The sequence below is a fragment of the Myxocyprinus asiaticus genome, chromosome 5, assembly GCF_019703515.2.
Source record: "Myxocyprinus asiaticus isolate MX2 ecotype Aquarium Trade chromosome 5, UBuf_Myxa_2, whole genome shotgun sequence".
Taxonomy (NCBI): Eukaryota; Metazoa; Chordata; class Actinopteri; order Cypriniformes; family Catostomidae; genus Myxocyprinus; species Myxocyprinus asiaticus.
In genome coordinates, this window is record NC_059348.1 from 39555472 (window position 1) to 39579110 (window position 23639).

The window sequence follows — 23639 nt, forward strand, 5'->3', positions numbered from 1 at the left end:
TTGGTTTAGAGAGTTCATTTTACAACACCATTTACACAAGCCACGAGTGCAATATGATTTGCAACACTCTGCAAAAACAAAATATCTCTTGAGATAAATCTATCATAGCATGCCACAAAAAGTCATAGCACACTTTCTATCTTTTGGGGTGGAATTTTTGGTTCGCTGCATGCTTTTTCGCAAGCCTTTGAAGAGAATGTTAATGATCCCAAAACCTGTGCCAAATTACTCGTCGATGAATTTCTCTCCCTCTGATCAAAATTAGAAGAGCCTGACACTGAGTAAACCCGGCTGGAGTTCCAGTCGGTATGATCTATATTTCATTGTCTCCGTAACATCTGTAATTAATCACTCTTCTCAAAATGAATGCAGTCTGTCTCCTCTTCTATTTTTTATCTAATGGGGTCAGCACTCTCATTTAAATGAAGGAAGATGGAGGGAACAGAAAAAAATACAGTGTGTGGATGTCTCCACAGTTATTTTGATTGCTTCGGGACTGACTAAAATTGAGATGGAAATGACATATTCTCAGATATCGTTTTTGCATCTTGTAAGGTGGTAGGGCAAAAAACAAATTTTCCTCTCTTTATATTCATATTGTGGCATCCAATGTGTAATTAAAAACCTGCCCTGATTATTGTATTTTTTTTATTATGCCTTGTGTCCCACTTCGTATGCCTATTTTTTATATTTTTTATCATGCAGAAACACTTCATAGCTTCAGGTTGCTTTTCATCATTCAACATTTGATTGCAAAACTATTTCTGTCACGAGTCTGGAAAACAATAATTAAGGAAATGTTGGGCTATGACTACTGTTCCCCTCTTATCCATCTCAACAGAATCTCTCGTAATTAGCTTAATGTGGAAACTAGTGTTACATTATGAAATAAAATTCCACACATACTGTAATTGCATGAATAACATGAGTGATTAAATAGGACATAAAAGGAGTAGATAGAAGATTTAAAATGAAGGCACTTTCTTTGTCTGTGGTTCATCTGAGCATTTCTGCTTTTTTCTTTCTGTTCGACATTCTTTTTCCATATTTAGTTCCCACCTGACCAAAGCAGCTCAATCTGACACAGGCATAAATGCCTCTAGTATAAAAAACCATCTCGCTATTAGTGTGTATGTCTGTCTGTTTCTTCCTCTCTTTATATTGTTGAATTTGCCAGGTTTCTCATATATCCAAGAAAACACGCTGCTGCCAATAATATTATCAGCAAAATTCTCCACTGAGGATACCGGATAAACCTAATTAAAAATAAAGCCCCATTTAAAAGCATGCTAAAGCTGTCTAAAGTTCCAAGAAGCCTCTTTTTTTAATATAGCTATATCCAATATAAACCCTTTGGCAGATATCACAGAAAAAAAGCATTACGTGTACTTTCAAATGTTTAAATTAAAAAGTCAGGCCATTCAGATAAACAAACACATATAATTTTCTTTGTTTTCTTTTTTTCTCACCCTTGTACAATGACCAGGACTTCTTAATGGAAACATGCAATTACTGAGTGTAGACAGTGACTGCTGCAACGTCTTATATGCTGTGGGTAAGATCAATGCCCTCTCAGCCAAGACAAAAACACAATTACACTGACAGACCTCTCATAAATGTCCAAGAACTACAGTAGATGGTGGACTTAAGAGACAGTGCTGATGGCTGCATCACAGTGTACTAGATTCTAGATTAATCCTCAAATGCACAAAAACAGCTCCCACTGCAGGAAATAGCACACTGCAAAAGCTGCACACCACAGCACATACCGGTGCAGAAAATGCCCCTTTGTACAAATGGAATTCAGGACCATGGACAGCGAATAAACATATTACAAGGTACATGATTACTCTGTGCTATAAAAGAAAACTGGGCATCAAAGTCACTCTTCAGACACTAAAACTCAACTTTTCTCATTGTTGCAGTTACTCGTTGTAAAAACGTGAGTTTAATTCCAGATGAAGAAAGAAAAGTAGGGAGATAAAACAAAAGATCTGGTTTGACAGCATCCTCCTCTCTTTTCCTAAGACAAAGCTCTTAGCATGGTGTCAGAGCTGCTTCGAGCAGAGGTATTGAACCCGTACAGCATACAAAACACAAGCCTGCTCCTTCACCACCAACATTTAGAGATCATAACAGTTCATGCGTGAGGCAATATTTCCTTAGCATTTCCTGTACTTGGAACAAATATCTATCATTCAGTCAGGGTTTGTGAGCTGATCTGACAATGCAGGGATCGATGAGAGAATAACAACAGAGTGTGATAGGAATTGGGGAAATCAGGACTTGATGTTACTTGAAATCAACAAATATATGAATCAGTGAATTCAATAAGGGCCCAAATCCACATATTTTTAAAATGCAGGTTTTGTATGAATATTATTTAGAATTGGAAAAAGATTTATCTGTTACATTCTTCTCCTTTGTTGTGAAAATTGTCCTTTTTTTTTTGTTAAATAGTACGATTGTGGAGTGACAAGACATGTTTTGTCCCTTCCAGTGTAGAAGATTCAGCTGTTTAATTAAAAAAGGGTCCAACTTTGTTGTCTTAAGGTAGTTACCCAGCTGAAATCAAACTATAATTTTCCACCATATTTGGTCATTTGTTACACTATATTTGGAATACATTTGTAAAATGTATGATATTAATATTACAGCCACACTAAGTAAAATAAAAAAAATGCACTCCTGTAAAATGTAGTTTCATGGGGTTGCCCCTTAGTGAATACCCTACTTCATTTTTATATAGTATAGTATAATATAGTATAGTAAAGAAATACTTAGGGATTAAATTGGTTAAATAAAATAGATGTGCTGTGGGAGATAATAATAAAATTATAATCTTACATCTAGAGTCTTTTTGTGGCTTTCTAATTTTAAACTAAATGGGTGGAATTTAATTTCAGATTCCCAATGGGCTTAGTCAGATTCCGTGTTCTTTTATCTTCTAAAGAAACTTTCCATTTCTTTCTCTCTCTATCCCTATCTCACTGTCCTTTTCAAACACATTCTTATTCCTGCTCTTTACTCTCAAATAAGCAACTTCAATATAGGTAAAGTTTAAAGCACAGCAAACATTACTGAACATAATACCCCAGCAATAACAGTTAGTATAGGAAGGTATTATCAGTCTTAGAATAGCCTGTGATAACAACATTCCTAACACTTGTCATGGAGAAACCATCTACTGTACACAAGATAGAGCAAAATTCTTGAGATTTTCCTGCTTGGTGATGCATTTTGAGAAAGAACAGCACTGACGACAGCAAAACAGTTGAACCATGTCCAAGCTGTCCAGCATTTCAACTAAGTAAAATGACAACTGCCTGCACCATGGTGTCCCTGAATTTCCCAAGGGGCTAGGGTTCTGACGGCATGTCTGAGCAGACACATTACAGGCATGACAGCCAGAGGAAAAGGCCACAGTCTCCAGTAAAAATGCAAATGTCAGAGAGCAACGGTACACACCGTTTGCTGACTAACTGTATTCCATTTAACATTCCACAGGTACTCTGTGGCTCATTTATGTGTGGGGAACACATTATCTGTGGTGCTGTGCATTACATTGTCACGTTCATCACCAAATGTCACGATCAGAATTCATAATAACAGTGTTTTGTTAAATTACTTTTCTTAGAGCATTTTTCACAAGTCATTATTAACCTTATAATGATGGCACTTTATGTATATGTATTGCCATAAAAACTTACAATACTATCAAAGAAAGTAACTGCCTGTTAGTTAGATTCCATCAACCATTAAACACAAGCTATCATTTCACATTTGCCCGTTTTTCTCTGTTCATGCTCTCATGGTTAAACGCCACTTTGTCTTGGCGAGGCACACTATGTAGCAGAGCAGCTGACTGCCCCTGTGATCACATTCTCTGCATACAGGATCAGTTGGCCGGGCCGTGTGTGGGATTGGGCAGCAGTGGCATATAATGAAGGTTACTGGAGTGCCATTGAGAGGATTATCTCTCCTCACTCTTTGGACAAAAGCTTGGTGAATTATCACTGAGGAAAGGTGGTTAGGAAACTGCTCTCTTTGACAGGCAGGTTTGGATGCCAGAGGCAGAAATGCCGTTATAAACGTCCAACTGTGTAAATGATGGATGGCCTGTAAGGGATGGAATCTGCCAAGTACAACATTAGCAATAATAAACAGGAGCAGCGCGATAAGAGTCAGTCCGGGCTCTGATATTATCCTCCTTTCACACACTCGTGTCCTCGAACTTTCAAATCGTCGACTGGCCAATTTCAAGTAGAGCTGAACCAATAGCAAAGCCGCTTTGTGACCACCTAAAATGATCATTCTTTATGCCCAGCACACACTTTCATACTTTTTTCTTTCTCCCAATTTGGAATGCCCAATTCCCAATGTGCTTTTAAGTCCTCATGGTGGCGTAGTGATTCGCCTCAGTCTGGGTGGCGGAGGACGAATCCCAGTTGCCTCCGCGTCTGAGATTGTCAACCCGCTTGCTATAATGTGGTTCGTCCTCAGTGGGGCGCGTGGCTTGTTGAGCGCGTTGCCACAGAGACATAGCATCCACACACCACACACTGCGGCATCCACGCTCAACTCACCACGTGCCCCACCGAGAACAAACCACATTATAGCAATCATGAGGAGGTTACCCCATGTGACTCTACCCTCCCTAGCAACTGGGCCAATTTGGTTGCTTAGGAGACCTGGCTGAAGTCACTCAACACACCCTGGGAGTCGAACTAGCGAACCCCAGGGGTGGTAGCCAGCGTCTTTACCACTGAGCTACCCAGGCCCATGGCATTTCATTACTTTAATATTTACAGAATTACTTAAAAAAGCTGGAATAATCGGGGGCCTGGGTAGCTCAGCAAGTAAAGACGCTGACTACCACACTTAGAGTCACAAGTTTGAATCCAGGGAGTGACTCCATTCAGACCTCCTAAGCAACCAATTGGCCCAGTTGCTAGGGTGGGTAGAGTCATGTTGGGTTAACCTCTTCGTGGTCACTATAATGTGGTTCTCACTTTCTATGGGGCACGTGGTGAGTTGTGCATGGATGCCGCAGAGACAACAAGCCACGTGATAAGATGCGCGGATTGACTGTCTGAGATTTGTCCTCCGCCACCCAAATTGAGGTGAGTCACTACGCCACCACGAGGACCTAGAGCACATTGGGAATTGGGCATACCAAATTGTGGAGAAAAGGGGAGAAAATCAACAACAAAAAAAGCTGGAATAATGCACGAACCCAAATGGTAAAGTAGATGTGGGAATGCATGTGTTTAAATGGCTAAAAGTGGATTTAAGTAAAGGCTTGTTATCGCATTTCAAGCAAGGAGAGGAGAATGTAAGACAAATTATGAAGCATGATCATGAGATGAGGAAAAACAAAATGAAAAACCGTCAAAATGTAGGATGACAGGACTTCAATACTCATAAATATTCAGTTTCATCTCTTTCCAGGGTTGGCTTTATTGAAAGCTTTTATAATGCCAAAACAGTATTTTTCTCCCTTATGCAATGCTGCGTAACTAGGTTAAGCCAGCTTATGCATGGTGAATAGGTGTATCTAACTGATGCCCTCCCATGGACACTCAGGGGACTGGAGACTGCAGAGGATGGTAGAAAAATGCTGTACATATTCTCTGCTTCCTCTCCCCCAGGTCTGTGTAACTTGAGAGATTATTTTACAAACTGATTTGTCAATAACATGCCATTTATGACAAATTCCACTCTGTTTAGTGCCAGTTATGTGCCTGTTATAGTGTTAATGGGGGGACACAAATACTGTGTTCTTTTGAATCCCTTTTGAAGTGTACTGTAAGCACATGGATACAGTGCTGTGTGTGCGTGCACGCTATGCAGAGGCCAAAATCTGTATGCCCGCAACTTATGTTACTACTCAAAATGGTACATTTTGTAGAATGTTTAGACTTGGTTTAGTTTAGCCCCCTTTATTGAATTCATGAATATTTTGTTCAAGGAAGGCTAAACCAGAGGCATAATCATTATACACTGATTTAACATGATGTCTTACAATAATAATTGCAACACTGAAATCTAAGAATAAATATATGCACATATCTGTCCTTGCTTTTATAAGATCTATCATGTAAGTGCATGATCGATTGTTCTCAAGCTTTTTCATGATTTGACCTAACCTTGGTCTAAAAAAACCATTCAATAAGTCCCAATAAAGACAATCTACTCAATTTGAAAACACAGATTCAACAAAGCACTTAACAGTTATACAATAACTGCAGTATCTCTATTGCTGAAGAACAATTTTCAGTTAAATAAAAATATCTCATAATTTTTCAATGCAAACAAGTTAAAAGCCAAGCCCACAAGCCCTGCATTCATACTTATAACTTTGCTCCTTATGTTTACCAACATTGCAATGTCTCGAAACAGCAGTTGATCCTTTCCCTTCCAATGTAAATCTATGTATATTAGATAAATAAAACTGTGATACAAAAATACTCATTTACAACTTTGCTGGATGCTCTTATGAAGGCACTTTAAAACTGGAACGAGGGATTTCCTCCAGAGCAACTTGAGGGAAAACCGTACATTTTACATCGCATTAATTCTTTTTCCATCTTACCATTTTCATTTTGGATGTGCAGTCTTTTATGTCTGACATGTCTTAGAATTGATATGACCTCTCCAGCATATCAATGTAATCCATCTTTGTTTTGAGTCTAGCCCTCAGCTCAGGGTAATCACTTTGGGTTTGATTAGAACATCCTGTCCATGTCCCTGTGGTGGTTGTTATCATTTGCTTTTGTCTGGCATCCTGTTTTGCATGTGGGTACTCTGAGGGAGGGTGTGTATGCCTGTCCGGCAGGTTGCTAAACTGGGAAGTCGTGCCAAAAAGACTGTCCACTAATCCCACCTTGGGAGTGGGACCTTGGCTGTCAATGACAGTTGGGCAGAGTATTCCATTTTCACAAAAGCCAGCAATGTCACTACAAGGTGCTCCAACACCGACAATAGTGTTAATGGGGGAATTAGAGATTGCCATGGTCCACTCCTTTTCTTTCTCCACAAGTGTTCGGTAGTGTGATCCACCCTCTTTTGTTTCTGAGTACAAATGCTTCTGCCCTGACTCCTGTCCACTTTTACAAACAGGGTTACTGCACATCTGCGAAGAAGGAGCACCAATGCTATCATACACGTGATTGGAAGGAGGAGTTTCGGGTAAGGTGGGTGGCTGTTCAGTAAATATTCCACATTCCATCTGAATGCCTGCCAGGCCCACTTCCCCTTGCTTCCTAAAGGGTAGCTTTTCACGCTTTTTTAGAGCATATGCACAAAGAGCTGCAGCAGCAAAGAAGGCAGACACAAACAGAACTAGCAAGCTGAGAATGAGGACAGAGAGAGGTATGGCACCTTTTGGTGGGTGCAACCCCACCCCGGGATACGTTGTGATAAGCCCACTATCTAGTTCAGCAGGAGAGAGCGAGGACTGTCGAAGCTCAGGGCAAATGACCTCGGCATTCACAGAGCGCAAGTCTTTTCCTGCGATCAGCTCTGGCGTCTTACACACCACCTCTCCAACTATGACCACTAAGCTCAGTGTGTCCAGCCAATCTTTCAGAGGGATGATGTCACAGGAGCAGTCCCAGGGGTTTTGATTCAGGTCGATCTGGACGACAGCATGCAGATGTTCTAAAACCCCGCTGACTGGGAGGCAATGGAAGTAGTTGTTGCGCAGGTTCAGGCGTGTGAGCGAGGTCCCTGCGAATGCTCCCACAGGCAGTGTACGCAGGAGGTTGTTGTTAAGAAAGACTAGCTGCAGGGAGGGCATTAAACTGAAGGCAGCTGGTTGGATTTCTCTTATTTCATTGTATTCAAAATACAAGTACCTGAGGTTCTGCAACCCATGAAACATATCAAGAGTTAAGCTCTCAATGTTATTACCATTCAGGTAAAGGCTTCTCAAATTAGGTAGATTAACAAAAGCTCCCTCTTGGACATAAAATATCTGATTGTTACCCAAGTGCAATAAATCGAGACTGGAAAAATTCCAAAAATCAGACTTATAAATTCTCTGAATGAGATTTCCACTTAAGTAAAGTTTCTTAGCATTCAAGGGTCGAGGCATCAACTCAGAAATGTTCCGAAACCCATTTTCCTTACAGTTGACTGTCAAACCAAGGTCATTGATATGTAGATTACAGGTACATCCAATGGGGCAAATGATTGGTATAGGTGGCCTTGTCTGATATCCGGCTATAGGTGGCTGATTAGGGAACACACTACGTGGTGTTGGTGGTGTCTTTGAGGGCCTTGGTCTTTTTGTTGGCTTTGGAGGTCTTTCCCTTTGTTCAACAGAGGAAACAGTGTTTTGATTGGGGGAGACCATTGATGACGGCTTAGTAGGCCTCACCCTCCCTGTGTAGACTGGCATGTGAGGGATGCCTAGAATTGACTCAATCTCTGCTTCACTCAATGTGGGACAGAGCTCACTGCGTTTGATCTCTCTAAGATCCTTTCCATGGAGGTGGAAGGGGTACTCACATGTGATCTCTCCAACAACAGCAGTGTATGGAATCCGCTCCAACCAGGCCTGGAGCTGGATGATATCACAGATGCAGTTCCAAGGGTTCTCCTCCAGCTGGATCTCCATAAGACTGCGACCAATATATTCCAAAATACCTTTATAAGCCAACGTCTTTAGTCTGTTGCCTCTCAAGTCCAGGTGCGTCAGAGAGACAGATCTGAAAAGAAAAGCCGGCAGAACAGGTATTAAATTGTCATTGAGGATGAGCACTCTGAGTTTGTGGAGATTTCGGAACGCCCCGCTGTCTATTCTCTTGATAACGTTATAGTCAGCCTGAAGGTACTCTAAACTCTCCAATCCAAGAAATGTGTCATTCCGAAACACTTCCAGTTTGTTTTCATGAAGGTACAATCTTTTCAGGGAGCCCAAGCCATTGAAAGCCCCAACGTGGATGTCCTGCAATGCATTATTGCCCAGATTAATGGCAATCGCATTGTTAAAGTGCAGAAAACTGTTGAAGTAGAGCTTCCGTAAAGTGTTTTTCTGCAGGTACAGCTTGAATGGTCTAAGCCATGTCTGTGAGACTTGACTAATGTTTGTAAATCCTTTGCTGTCACAATGAACATGAAACAGGCCTTCCTTCACCTCGCAGTAGCAGGGTTCAAAGCAAGGCTCATCTATTTCCTCTGAGTCATCAAGTAGAGGGATAGGAGTCATCCATCCAAGTGCAATTGTGCTTAGCAGTGTAACCCACAACATGCTTTCACCAAAAGCAGGCAAGTGCATAGCCTCAAGAGCTCCTTCACTGCACTGAAAAAATACAACAGTTTTAGTGACTGAATACAGAGAGGATGATGAATACTGTTTAATCCAAATTATCTTGACCTTTGACAAAGCAATCGAGCAATGACATAAGTATAGGGTAGATTGTCATCTATCTATACTGTAAGAAAGAGCAGAATGTTAGAATGCAAAAGGAGATGTTTGGCAGAAAGACAGCCTCAGTCACCCTTCACTTTCATTGTATAAAAAAAGATGCAATGTAAGTGAATAGTGACTCATACTAACATTGGGCCTAGGATCTCCTTTCGTGTTCAACAAAATAAAAAAATAGGTTTGTGACATGACGGTTAGTAAATGAGGACAGAATTTTGGGGTGAATGAGGACAACATTTTTGGGTGAATTACCCCTTCAAGGCTTCACTTAACAATGTCAGCTAAATGCACCAGAGTTTGAAGGAATGTTCTGAGTTCAATACTAGCTAAGCTCAATCGACAGCATTTTTGTATAATGTTGATTACCACAAAATTATTCCTCTTTAGTTACTCTTTAAAAAAAAAAAAAAAAAAAAAAAAAAAAAAGAACAAAAAGCAAACACTGTGATAGTAAGGCACTTACTGTACAGTACAAAGTGAATAGGGCCAGTCCATAAAATACACATTGTTTCAAAAATATAGTATATACTTAAACTAGTAAATATAGTACAATGTAAAAAATTATACAGTATGTGATACATTCACTTACTAACCTTATCTGTGTGAAGTTATATCCAATATTACAACTTCATTGTCATGATGACATAACGCCGGTAAACCCTGTTACCTGCTAAACGTCTTAATGCTAGTAAATCCTTGATTTTAATAAACTAAAATCATATTAACACGCATAATGTTTACTTCTTGTGGCTATATTTTTGAAACTATATTTTAACGTTTATGGACTGGCCCCATTCACTTTCATTGTAAGTGCCTTGCTGTAAATGATTTTAGCTTCTTTATTTTTTTTATGAGGGACGAGTCAATTATTTTTGTGGTAATCAACATTGTGTCACAATTGCTGTCAAGTAAGCTTAACTTATATTGAGCCTGGAACATTTTTTTTTATACTGGCTATGTCCGAAATCTGAAAAATGCTGGCTTGTCAGGCAGTATACAGAGGTAAAAAGGCATTGCTGAATCGAATGTTTGCATGACACCTTGTACACTAAATGCTTCCATCTGATTGATTTTTGAAGGCCGCATAGATGTATGTCTACAATACATGTCTGTGTGGGTCGACAGGTGGTTGTAAGATTAAAAATGGCGTCTGATGGAGCAGTTGAAAGAAGTACAGTATTAGAAAGAAGAAATAATTAGTTTCGTGTGAAGTTTTATTAAGAAAAATGCATTGTAGTCATTAAATATTCACTTTTTAGATAATTAGACGTGATATTACAGTGCCTTGGAAGACAGTCTGAAACCAGTGTCTTTAAAAGGTGCCTTCATAAAAACACTGCCTGTTAAGTCATTGACTGTCTGGGCATCAAGGCAGCTGCCTTCGGTTTCTGACACAGCCTACTTCATTCACCATAGTGATTTTGAGAGTGAAGATGTAATATATTGGTGACCTAATCCATTTAAAGTCATCATGCTTCTCTGGAGGTTTCGCTTTAGTTTCTAAATCAGCTAATGACTCTGGAATATCAATTTGACCTCTATGGAAAATATTTCTTTCTCCCCTCCTCCAGGAGCACCTATTAGCTAATGTGCACAGCAGGGCACTTAGGAATGTAATGTTAATAAGACCAAGGTTCTATTGATTGGTAATGGGGTATATGTGCATAGGTCATTGAAATATTGTACAGTACCTAAGGCATGTAGGCAAGCAAAATTTCTAGGTTAAGAGAATTTTCATGTTGTTGTCTTTAAAAAGAAGAAAACAAAAAGATGAAATCAGAAGCAAAATGCTCATGTAATTATGAGACACTGATTACAGAATATCAACAAAGTTAACTCAAATTCAACCTAAATCATCACATCGCTTTCTCAACAGAATAGATCTAAACATCTGAGCACTGAGTGGTATGCAATACAGACACTTAAGGAAACCATTCAAGCACTGCGTGTAAAAACTGAACTTATAGAAGCCCGTTACAATTCATTTTCTTTAGCTTAGCGATTCTTGTCACTATCTTGCACTATAACTGTGACAGACATAATTTATTTATGAATACACCGTGATATCCACTGCGCTAAAATGCAATCTATTGTTTACAGCATTTGCCTTTGTCTGGATTTACCACCACCCGCGCCCGGATCCATATCAGCGGCATTAACCGAGCAGAAATGTGCGCTACTCACTCAGGTTGCTGCAGTGGAATTAAAAGAGCAGAAGATGGACCACTTTAAATGATGCTAGCTCTCTGGCCATGTCACCACCGTTGAGCCACTTCTTCTTCTCCTCCCCTCCGCTCTCGTGGTTGAGGCAAATGGGAGAGCCGAAGACGTGACAAGACTGCAATGTCTTAGAAAGGTTTGCTTTAGGATGCAGGTCCGCTCCCCTGACGAGCGCTCAACAGTCAAGACAGCGAAAGCTGCAGTTCAGCACCAGTGTGAGGACTGATGATGAGCAATATCTTCGGTTATCTTCGGTGTGACAGTTAAAGAAACTAAACCAGTACAAGTGTGCAAGTTGCCATCACAAAAAAATACAGGATGACGCTACCTCAGACTTCTTTCGGTTTCCAAGTCAAATGAATTGCACCGAGCGCGAGCGCGCGCGCGCACCCGTAGCCCCGCTCCAAACATGCGCGAGATGATGAGAATAATATCAAAGCAGCAGAGGGGCTTTGTAGGCGTTATTTTAATGTGTTAGCTCGCTCTCGTAAACACATTTCTACAATTCTTCGACGATTTAAAGAAATAAATTAGGCTAGTTGAGGTTTGTAGAGTTTGTACCCTTTTTTTCCTAACTCAGGCGACAGTTGAATTACTTTTTCTCAATTAACCAAACACGCCCGCATAACAAAATAATACAACAAATGTTCCTTGAGCGATAAGACTTCTTGGGTGACTTGTTCATCATTCCTTATGGTATTAGGGCCCTAACAATTTAATGAAACCTTATTCTGGTTACCATGGAAACATAGTGCCATCTGCTATTGCACAATAATGTGGCGTTTCATATTTGTGCATGTTGCTTATTTTGGAAGTGAGAATGAACAATGCTGACTTGCTCACATGTGTTGATTTATCATACAACCAATTAATTATCCTATAAATCACCAGTTAATTGCTCTAATGAGTTTGTCATTTGACAGTGCTATACATAAATACATAAGATGTCTTATCAGATTATCATTGTTTATAGTGGAATATTCTCAAAGCCTCAGCCGCATTACAACTAAAGCATGCAATATCTTATACTGTCAGAAAAATTGTACACCTGAAAACCCCAAACCTCGAAATTTAGAGTAATATTCTGCACACACAGGCATATCGACTTTAGTTTTCCTTCATTGTAAATTTCCCACAGGTAACAGAGAATCTAAGCTAAAGCTAGTTAATACTCTCAGCAGCTCTATGTGCCTTTGAGCATTAAAGCATTTTCCTGAAGATCTCAAGAACAAAAAATCTTTAATGCCGTCACACAGATCAGTGCTAGATCTGAAAATGTTCCAGTGAATTAGCTTGTGACAGCAGCTTCTCTTCAAAAGCCTGTTAAAGGTGATTAAAGCAGTGTTTCTCCATCAAATTGGTGCAAGAGTTTTTAACAGAGAAATGGTCCTTTGAAGAGAAAATGTAAACACACCTTCATGGACATTGCGGGGTTGAAATTATGAGAGACTTTTACACTGCCTTGCTATATGCTATTAAATTAGTTAGTCTTGATGTATGAGATTTCTTTCTGCAGCCATCACACGGTGAGGTGGAAGAGGGCATGATGATTGACAGGATAGTAATGGGGTCCAGAAACCCAACCATCTCTGAAAACGAGTGCCAGATCCTGAAGGATCTTTCAACTGTCATCAAATAAACAATTAAATCTCTCTGTTCTTAAAAATAGCCATGCACGCTTTCAATTTAGGCAAGTAAATGTATGTAATATTATTACAAAAGATTAGCTTTGTTTGAGAAATGATTGTATTAGGGATTTACATGTTTTTCAGCACCTCTAAATAATTAACAAATCACTTCAAGCACTCTCATTCAATTATAAATCCCCCTCAGAAAAAACAACAACACAGAGTCTGACTAAAGCAAATGTCTTAATTTGTAACAATCGGGAATCACAATTAGAGGTGTCATTTTTCCTGAAAAAAATAAAGAAATTGCGAGATATAATCTGGTGGTCGGACCATTTGAGGCTCATTTAGCCTTAAGATGGTCATTAATTACACAGCTGTAGGAATCAGACGATGAAGGGCGTAGCTGACACTGAGGTGCTTGGGAGGAGGGGGGGTATCTGGATCCACAGGTGCTTTTACCATTTAGTTAGGTGCACCTCTGGCATATGCCTGACGCAAATGGACCTCCTCCAAGGACGGTCGGCCTTGAGCAATAACCAATGTTAAGCTAATTAAACTACCCTCCCATTTTAATTAGGATATAAATCAGTTGCCATGGGAACCTTTCCTTTGGAGTCCCCATGTAAACTCTTGTGTGGATTAAGTGCAGTGAATGAATGGTGCTATTTTAGAACCCATTTAAGGGTCTGTACAAAAAGGTGCTAAAACATACATTTTAAAAGTATAGATTTCACAGTTGATTTTAATGGCTTGTCGTGATTACTTACAGATCACCACTGCATTTTCTCAGATTTTTTTTAACAAACTACTGTATTTTAAATTATGACGCCCATTTTTAAGGAGTGTACCGTGTTCAATACAAGTTAAACTCAATCAGCAGCATTTGTGGCATATTGTTGATGAACACAAAATTATTTTGACCCGCCCCTCGTTTATTAAAAAAAAAAAAAAAAAAAAGCGGTCACAGTAAGGCACTTATATTGGAAGTGAATGGTGCCAGTTCATTAACATTAATATACAGACTGTTTAAAACTATAGCCACAAGATGTAAACATTATACGTGTTCACAAGATATTAGTGTGACAAAATCGCTATCTAACCTTATCTGGGAATACAGGGTTTCGTTGTCAGGACAACAAAGTTGTAATATTGGATATTTTTGCACAGATAAGGTAATTTTATCTTCCTAAAATCATGTTCACATACTGTTTACATCTTGTGGCGAAACATATGTATTTTTGCGTTTATTGGCCCCATTCACTTCCATTGTAAGTGTCTTACTGTTACTGCCATTTTTGCTTTCTTTTTTATGGTCATTTTAGGGTTTAAGGCGTTACACCATCATAGCAAAAATAAGTTAAAATAACTTTACACAGAAAAAAGTTAGCAAGCAATTTTAGAACACTAAATTCATGTTACAATGCATATTGTATACGTTTTGTGACTATAATTTTGAAGTAGTATTTTAATGTTTACCCCCATTTACTGCATTGTAAGTGCCTCACTGTAACTCAAATGTTTTATTTTTTCAATGAAAAGGAGGGATGAGTCGAAATTACTTTTTGTGGTAATCAACATTATCCCACAAATGCTGTTAGTTGAGCTTAACTTGTATTGAACCCAGAGCATTTCTTAAAGAATGATGCACATTTAACTTTAGTTCAAAATCAGTGAGGGTGTTAATACAGCATTTGCAATGTATAGTCTTAAACCTTTCAATTAAACCATTCAGGATTATTAAGAGGTTTGTTGCACAATTATTACTGTTTTTGTGAATCAAACCTATTTAGTGTCATTGGGAAATTCTCAAGGAAATGCTGTTATCGTCATTAACATTAAGAAATTCTTGCAAAAATGATTTCTAGTGTCTTTTTTGTTTATGTGTTGGTGCTTTTCTCTATTCTAACCTCAGTGATTTCCTGTCAAAAGGCCTGGTTTAAAAAAAAAAAAAAAAAGCATTCTAGATCACAGGCCCAAACTCAAAATATTGGGATAGAGCATTTCATATAACAGGAGGCGTGCTCAGAGGGATATCATCTCTTATGTGAATCACCATACTTGAAATCTTAAAAATTACATTAATGTAGGCACAGAGAACATGAAGCAGAAAATAGGCCATGACGAGGGCTCCCCCTACTGACGGATAGAGCTGCAGCCATACATTACATTGAACTGTTACATTGAACAATGAAAATGTGTTTACGGGCATGTAATACCCACACAAGATTATACAGGGGATCCAATGAATATGATTATCTCCACTCAGAAAGCTTTCAAATGGTAAAATTCAGAAACAAATAAGCAGAATTAATTACGAAGCCCAGATCACCTGTTCTAAGAAATAACCAAACGCCATTTTCCAATTCTCTCACTCTCAGTAGTCTCTAGAACTAATTGAATACATCACATTAGATGCATGTGCAAACTAATAGGTCTAATCCACGAATGCAGCAACGAGGTGATTTGTCAGAGAAAGTATTCTGAAATCTACTCTTACCGCTTATTGATGGTATTATAGACAGGGTTGGGGAGTAACAGAATACATGTAACGGGAATACGTATTTAAAATACAAAATATAAGTAACTGTTTCCACTACAGTTACAGTTTAAATCATTTAGAATACAGTTACATTCAAAAAGTATTTTGATTACTGAAGAGATTACTTTGCATTTTATTGTCATTTGTTTCATTTAATATTTAGTCCTTTCAGATGGAAAACATTTATCCATATAAATGATGCGATCCAAAGTGCATTTGAACAGCGGTGAAATACTTTATGATGTGTTACATTCATACGAGCAGACAGAGAAGTCTGAAGTAGAAATAAACCTTGTAAATTGTCATCTTTACGCTAAGCTAAAATGCTATTTTCTAGCCATTTTACATGCACATGTTACCAGGCACTATCATATTTTTATCAAGAAAATTCACGTTGGATCATAATTTCTTTTTTTTTCTAGTAAGAACTTTGATATGTCACGATTCACTGTTGTTTGCCTTGTGTTTTGCCCTGTCATCTGTTCCCCCTGGCCTACACTTCCCATAATCCCCTGCCCTGATCACTTCCAGCTGTTCCCTATTGTTCTCATCTGTGTGTCATTTACCTCGTTTATCCCTGTGTGTATATATAGACATCAGGGCAATATATATATATATTGCTCTGATGTCTATGTAAACTTTGTCAGTTGTTTTATGTATGTGTTTTGACCTCCTGTTTATTGATCAGTTCCAATCTTTGATGTTTCCTTTGTTCCTGTGTTTACCAAGTTATTCTGTACTTTGTTTATTTTATTAAATACTGTTTTGCCGCACCTAGATCCAGCTCCTGTGACTTCATTCCTAACATTACAGATACATACAAACATACAGTATTTCTTTGATAGTAATTCAAAGGGTATGGTTTATTTTAAAATATTCTTTCAACTCTTCTATTCAGAGACATGCGATTTATTTGAAATGGCTTCAGTGAATCTTTGCTGACAGACTTTTATTATTGAGAACATTAAGTCTGCTAATATGACAGCATCTTGCAGCAGAGCTCAAGTGTCCTTTTGAACCTAATTCCTTGCTATTTAATTACCTACAGATATCCTGTGAAGAGAGGCTGATGAATGCATCCATGACCACCACAAGTGGAGCGTTATACTGGTGAGCTATAATCAGGGTTGGGAGGGTTATCTTTGAAATGAATTCCACTACAGATTACAGAATACATGCTGTAAAATGTCATTTGTAACGTATTCTGTTAGATTTCTCAAGGTCAGTAACGTATTTTAAATACTTTGGATTACTTCAGCACTGGTAGATTTTTTTTTTTTCACTTGTTTTGACTATAAAATCTCTGCCAGTACAGTAAGACAAAATACACATGTTAAAAATATATTCTCTGAAAAACCTAAACATCTTATGCAGTGTTGTTTCTAAAACAATATAAATCAGATTGGTGTTTAAGGATTTTTAGATATTTTTACAGGAAAACAATACAAAAATTATCAAGAATAAGATTTTTGCCCAAACATCAATGATTGGAACTGGTCAATAAACAGGAGGTCAAAACACTTACATATAACAACTGACAAAGTTTATATAGACATGTCACACAGAGATAAACGAGGTAAATGACACAGGTGAGAACAATAGGGAACAGCTGGAAGTGATCAGGGCAGGGGATTATGGGAAGTGTAGGCCAGGGGGAACAGATGACAGGGCAAAACACAAGGCAAACAACAGTGAATCGTGACATAGCACCCCCCAGTGGGTGGCTTCTGATGCCCAAGGAAGGCTGGTATGGGAGGCAGGGCCAAGATGAAGCCGGAGACCAAAGAGACCATAGCGGATGTGGACCGAAGCCGTGGAAGGCAGAGCCGTGGGAGGCTCGAGGGGCAGAGCCGTGGAAGGCAGAGCCATGGGAGGCTCAAGGCTAAGAGTCCAGGATGACCGGGAAATGACCTCAGTGGTCGTGAACATGAGCAGAGTCTCGAGAGCGACCTCGGTGGTCGTGGGCATGGTCTGAGACTTGGGAACGACCTCTGTGGTCATGGGCATGGACTGAGACTCGGGAACGGAAGTCTTTCTTCTCCTCCGGGAGTCCGACATAGGTAACGCTGGCTCTGGGACGGACGAGGCTGGCAATGGGACAGACGAAGCTTCCAGCTCGTTGGCTGTGGCAGGCGTGGGCGTTGGCTCGTTGGCCGTGGCAGGCGTGGGCTCTGAGAGTTTGTGGGGAAGGGTCTTTGTGGCCCTACGCACCGATATCAGTGGCAAATAATTCAACTTGGAGATAAGGGCCGTAAAGGGCTTCGAGACAGGGGCCGCGGAATGCTTGAAGCAATGAGTTGCAGAAGGCTGGACTGCGACATGGCGTGGAGCTGACATGGACGTGGATGTGACATGACGTGGCGCGGACTCAGATTTGACTGATGTGGCTGTGACATGGAATGGAGCAGGCTGAGGCGTGGCTGTGATATGGAGCAGGCTGAGGCGTGCCTGTGACATGACGTGGCGCGGACTCAGATTTGACTGATGTGGCTGTGACATGGAATGGAGCAGGCTGAGGTATGGCTGTGACATGGAGCAGGCTGAGGCGTGCCTGTGACATGGAGTGGAGCGGACTCAGGTGTGGAAGTCTCGGAAACCGGAACCAGGATTGAGAGATGAGGATCCTCTGAAGCGAGTGTCTCTAAGATTAGAATTACATATTCCTCCCACGTGTAGTCTCCAGTCTCCTGCAATTCCCTCCACCGGTGTGTTGGGAGTCCGATTCTGTAAATGGATTTCAGGATTTCATCATCAAATCCTGTGTGGACGGCAACAGTGGAGCAGAAATGAGAATACTCCCTTATAGATAGATTGCGTGAAGTATGCCGCTAGATCCATTTTTTGCGGTCTGTTGTTCTGTAACGTTAGGAAAGAAGTCGCGGGAGCTGGATCTAGGTGCGGCAAAACAGTATTTAATAAAATAAACAAAGTACAGAATAATGGGGTAAACACAGGAACAAAGAAAACATCCACAAGGGGAAAACACGGGAACAAAGAAACATCAACGATTGGAACTTGTCAATAAACAGGAGGTCAAAACACATATACATATAACAACTGACAAAGGTTACATAGACATCAGGGCAATATATATATATATATATATATATATATATACAGGGATAAACGAGGTAAATGACACACAGGTGAGAACAATAGGGAACAGCTGTAAGTGAGCCGGGCAGGGAATTATGGGAAGTGTAGTCCGGGGGTACAGATGACAGGGCAAAACACAAGGCAAACAACAGTGAATCGTGACAGTATCTGATATATTCAATTACATTTCCATGGATCATTTGCCATTATTTTCTCAAGGTTTAACATATTGCACATTGTATGTTGTATATATATTAGTAGTCATGCTATTATTCAGTCTTAAGCCTGGTTTATACTTTGGAAGAATACTTATACTTTTTTCTCCTGGACGAACTAAAGCACCCTAGGCGAACGATGCCGCCGTTTATACTACGCGCGATGTCTTTCTTAAATTAGTTCGTTTATGTCACGGTGTTTAACGTACTGTTCCCACCACAAGTAAAGCCAATAATGCAGGTTTTTTCTCTCTGTGGACCGCCACTTTAGCGCTGTGCCGCTTCTTTATTTTATTACAATTGTCACAGCCTCTTTCACTTTTAAAAACTCAAATCTCTCTCCACTCATTTGTCGTGGCCGTGCTGTCCTTGTATAGTTTGTGTTGCAAATCATGAAAAAAGTATACTTCCACACAATCTCTGAGAGACAGGCTTCAAAGTTATAAATTTTAACGACAGTAACCTAGGTAACAGCTCCTCAGCTGGGCACGTGCGATTGAAAAAGCTTCACGTCCATACCACACCCACTAATAGTTTCAACCAATCATCAACGATCTTCGACCACCCGAGTTCTCTTGGGTCAAGAATTTCAGAGATGTGCGGGAACTGGAGAAATCAAACCAAACGAACACCATGGCAGAACAAAAAGATCACTTTTCGTCATTTGCATTTAAATGTCACTTGCAATGCATTTCGTCATCATTTGTAGGCGAACTAAGCGAAGCCTTTTCGCCCAGTAAGTATAAATTAGCCTTTAGACGCATCATCATTATAATCCATGTAAATCTATCTATCTATCTGTCTGTCTGTCTGTCTGTCTGTCTGTTTGTCTCTGTCTGACATCCAACCATTCATCCATCTTTGTAATTGTAACATCAGTGTGTAGGCATATACATACATTGAATTTACAAATTAGGATATTAGAATCTCACACTCACTGTAGTAATTGACAGCCAGATAATACATGATGACTTTACAAAAGTTTTCTGCTAATTTAATGTTGACGGCGGCATCATACTTCTGTTCACCTTAATTGTGAATTTGACCAATCGGATTTTCAAAGCCATTAGCCGAAAACGAACTAGCCAAGATAAAATCAATGTGATCTCTAAAACTTTAAATTATGCCTTGAATGCAAATAGAACATGCTTGAGTAATATTATGAGTACTGCTGTAGCTGTTATTATATCTAAGGAAAAGAAACACTGACACTGCACCCTACCAAGAAAACAGAAAATGAGCTGTTGACGTCGAACAACTCAGTATTTTTAATGTAATCAGGTGAGTTCACTGTTTGCTACAGAAAAAAAAAATCTCATAAAGCAAATATAATCAGAACAGATGCACTGAATTATATCTTGGTAAACATTAAACTAAATCTGATAGGATATACCTCAGATTCAAAAACACTGCATAATGTAATTCTACCATGTATTGTAGTTAGTGTGTATAGGCAATTGTAATTTGCACTATTTATTAACTTCAGACTGTATTCAGTAGGTAGATCATATCATCATCATCATCATCGTCATTATTATTGCTGGAGAGTGTCTTTCCTCTGCTTGCTCATGATCCAAAGATAAACATCACCAGCTAACAGTTTAACTGTTTAAGGAGGATTTTAAAGAGGAAAAAAGTTTTGATTCAAAAAGGAAACAAAATCTAGTTTTAAAGAATAGACCAAAACAGATTTAAACTTTTAGTGTGTCTTTTCAATTACTTATTCATAATTACTAGAAATGCTGCGTATGTTACATTTGCCAGAATGTCTACTCCCTCACCCAGACATTTGAACTGTTCTTAACAATAATTTATCAAAATCAGATAAATTCTTCACTGAACTTTCTTTCCTAAGAACTTAAAACACATTTTCAATTAATTTGGTACCTATGTGTACAATTTGGTTTGTTAATAATGATCAGGGATGCAAAATCATAGGAGGTGAATAAGGAGACAAAGTCATAGCAGGTTTTCCAGGGGTATATTTTCAATTGATTTTTGTCTTGTTGTTGCATTCAAAACTTTTTTTTCTTAAATGATGATGGTTTAAGTACTGTACACCTGGGGAGGGGTAATTTTTTCAGCTTCAGTATGGAATAGAACAACATACAGGACGTCCTGGCTAATATAGTACAGTTTGCATTTGCAACCATGCAAACCAGGGGATGTCTATGCCGTACCAGCAATAATGCACAAATCGTGTCAGTATTGGCAGCTATTCCTGCTCCATTCAGTGACCCCTTCTGGAAATGTCACTAGATGGCGACAAATGAGCGTCTTATGTGCTATGAGTGAGTCAGTGAATGATTTTGAGTCATTCATGACCGAAATCTACCAAGAGACTTTATAGTGTTTAAGAATTAAAAGAACAAAGCAGATCTATAGTCTTCCTTCAGTCTGAGCATTATTTTTCATCCAAAAAGACAACAATAATAGTGAGTTTCAATAACATCCTTCTCCTTAATTAAAACTTGCATGGCTACAAATCTACTGACTTCATTATAAGAATTATAAACACAAAGCAGATCTACAGTATCATTTTCCTACAGTAGCCTTTTTAAACTGCTGAGCATGACTTTTATCAGAAAAGACCACAATAATAGACAAATAATAATAATTTTGAGTTTCAATAATGTTCTTTCGTCATTGTAAAGTGCATTTCACATGAGTTGAGTCGAGGCGTCAACGCTCCGTTCAACGTCAGCATCAAGCACCGCACTGCCCTCCACATGACGAGTTGCAGAAAGCATCACAGAGGGGCGATTTTACGAGTTTGCCACGTAAAAAAGCGGGAGGTGTGCACAATAAACATTGAAAACATGTATTTGGAAGAGAGAAAAAAAGCTTGCAGTTGTTTTGATAGCAGAAAGTAATAAAAGGACTCGTTTATGTTTCTTGGTGAATTTAAATTAGTTCAATAACTGGGGTCTCTGATATTCGTAAACGATAAGGTAATATTTCATTAAAAGAAATTGTGAGACATTCAATGTCTCTTCACAAATTTGGACAGTTTTTAAATATTTCTTGTTGCTTAGTACTCTCAAAGACATTATAGGTGAAGCAGAAACGTGTGTGTGAAAAACACTTTGGTGTAAAGTGCGTCACTTCATAGACTTCAATGTATTCTGCAGTGATGACGCGAGTCATGTGACCCTTAACGCATATAAATATCACTCACTTTGCACATTAATCAATGCTCTTCACAATCACAAAAGTGACCGATTATGGTTTCAAAATGGCGAATTTCTCAGAAAGGTGAGGAGTTTGGATCCCTGAAATTTTTTTTTTTTTCATGCATTTATTTATTTTGTGGAATTTAATAATTTTCCATGGCACACCTGACAGTCTTTCATGGCACAGTGGTTGGGAAACACTGCTCTAAACAAACAGCTCTCTGTATCACTTTGTCAAGAAAATTCACTATTTCTTTTGTCAGAAATTAAAACTTGTAATCCTGACAGTAATCACAATTTGTTTTTAATGTAACTCTAATCTGATTATGATGGGGGTTTATTTAACTGTAACGGATTACAGATACCTATTTTTGTATCCTGATTACCTAACACAGTTACAAGTAATCCGTTAATCCCCACGCCTGGTGATGGCAATCCACAGAGATTTAACAAGAATGAAGTGCAAAGGAGATATGCTGGAGAAAGATTTAAAGTGATAGTGAGATTAAAAGAGTTGGGTGGAATTAAGGCAATAAACCCGATCAAACTTACATCAATCCAAAAAAATCAACTAGGTGAGATAAAGTCTGCAAGAGTGCTGAGGGATGGGAATTTTGAAGTTTGCTGTTCAAATAAAATTCAAATGGAGAAAGCCCTGAAAATAAAAGAAATGGGGATGTTTAAAGTTGCGGGTTGACAGCACACTGTAAGAAGAATCCAAAGAATTAGAGGGGTGATTACTGGGGTTTCTCTGGAGTTAAAAATTTATGAAATAAACACAAGTAAATGGAGGCCAGAAGTAAAACATGGAACAGGAGGAAACAGCAGGAGGATTGGAAATTAAGTCATGAAGATGATTGATAAAAGAAAACTTGTGACCTTTATTGCAGGAGTAATAAACGGTACAGCAGAGGTAAAGTCAAAAACAGAGAAAATAAAGCTAATTATAATAGCAGCAGAACGCCATCTGTAAATAAAAGGACTGACATGGGAAAAGGTGAGGGAAGATCTTGCTACTCAGTCTGAGCAGGAAACATGTATTTGTTGATACTTTGGATGGTGGCAATCTTACAATGGAATGCTCGGAGCCTGTTTGCTAATGGACTAGAGTTTAAGCAGTTTATTGTAAATATGCCAAGCACCCCGCACATTTTTGTGTTTGTGAAATATGGTTGAAACCAAATTTTGATTTTGTAGTACATGATTATAAATCCATTAGGGAAGATAGGGTGGAGGAGGTGGGTGTGCAACATTTATTAGGCAGGGCATGCGGTATAGAGTATTGGGTATAGGGGATTAATTAAAATACATTGTTGTGGAAGTGTGGTGTAA

General features: G+C 39.0%; 1 protein-coding gene across 5 annotated transcripts in view; it reads right to left on the reverse strand.

Annotated features, from left to right (window-relative positions):
• The window catches only part of LOC127441561 (SLIT and NTRK-like protein 3), a 28530-nt gene extending 16541 nt beyond the window's left edge, over positions 1 to 11989 (reverse strand). For 4 of the 5 annotated variants that reach the window (XR_007897331.1, XM_051699132.1, XM_051699129.1 and 1 more), the window contains exons 1-2: positions 11618 to 11989; positions 6596 to 9307 (exon numbers count right to left, since the gene is read on the reverse strand). Coding sequence is in view for 4 of the 5 variants with exons in the window: in XM_051699132.1 (XP_051555092.1) it covers positions 6638 to 9283 (2646 nt within the window). In the remaining variant the exon portion in view is untranslated. Of the gene's footprint in view, positions 1 to 5452; positions 9308 to 11617 lie in introns of those variants that run through there. The other variant, XM_051699131.1, reaches the window with a different exon arrangement.
• Positions 11990 to 23639: the final 11650 nt, after the last annotated feature.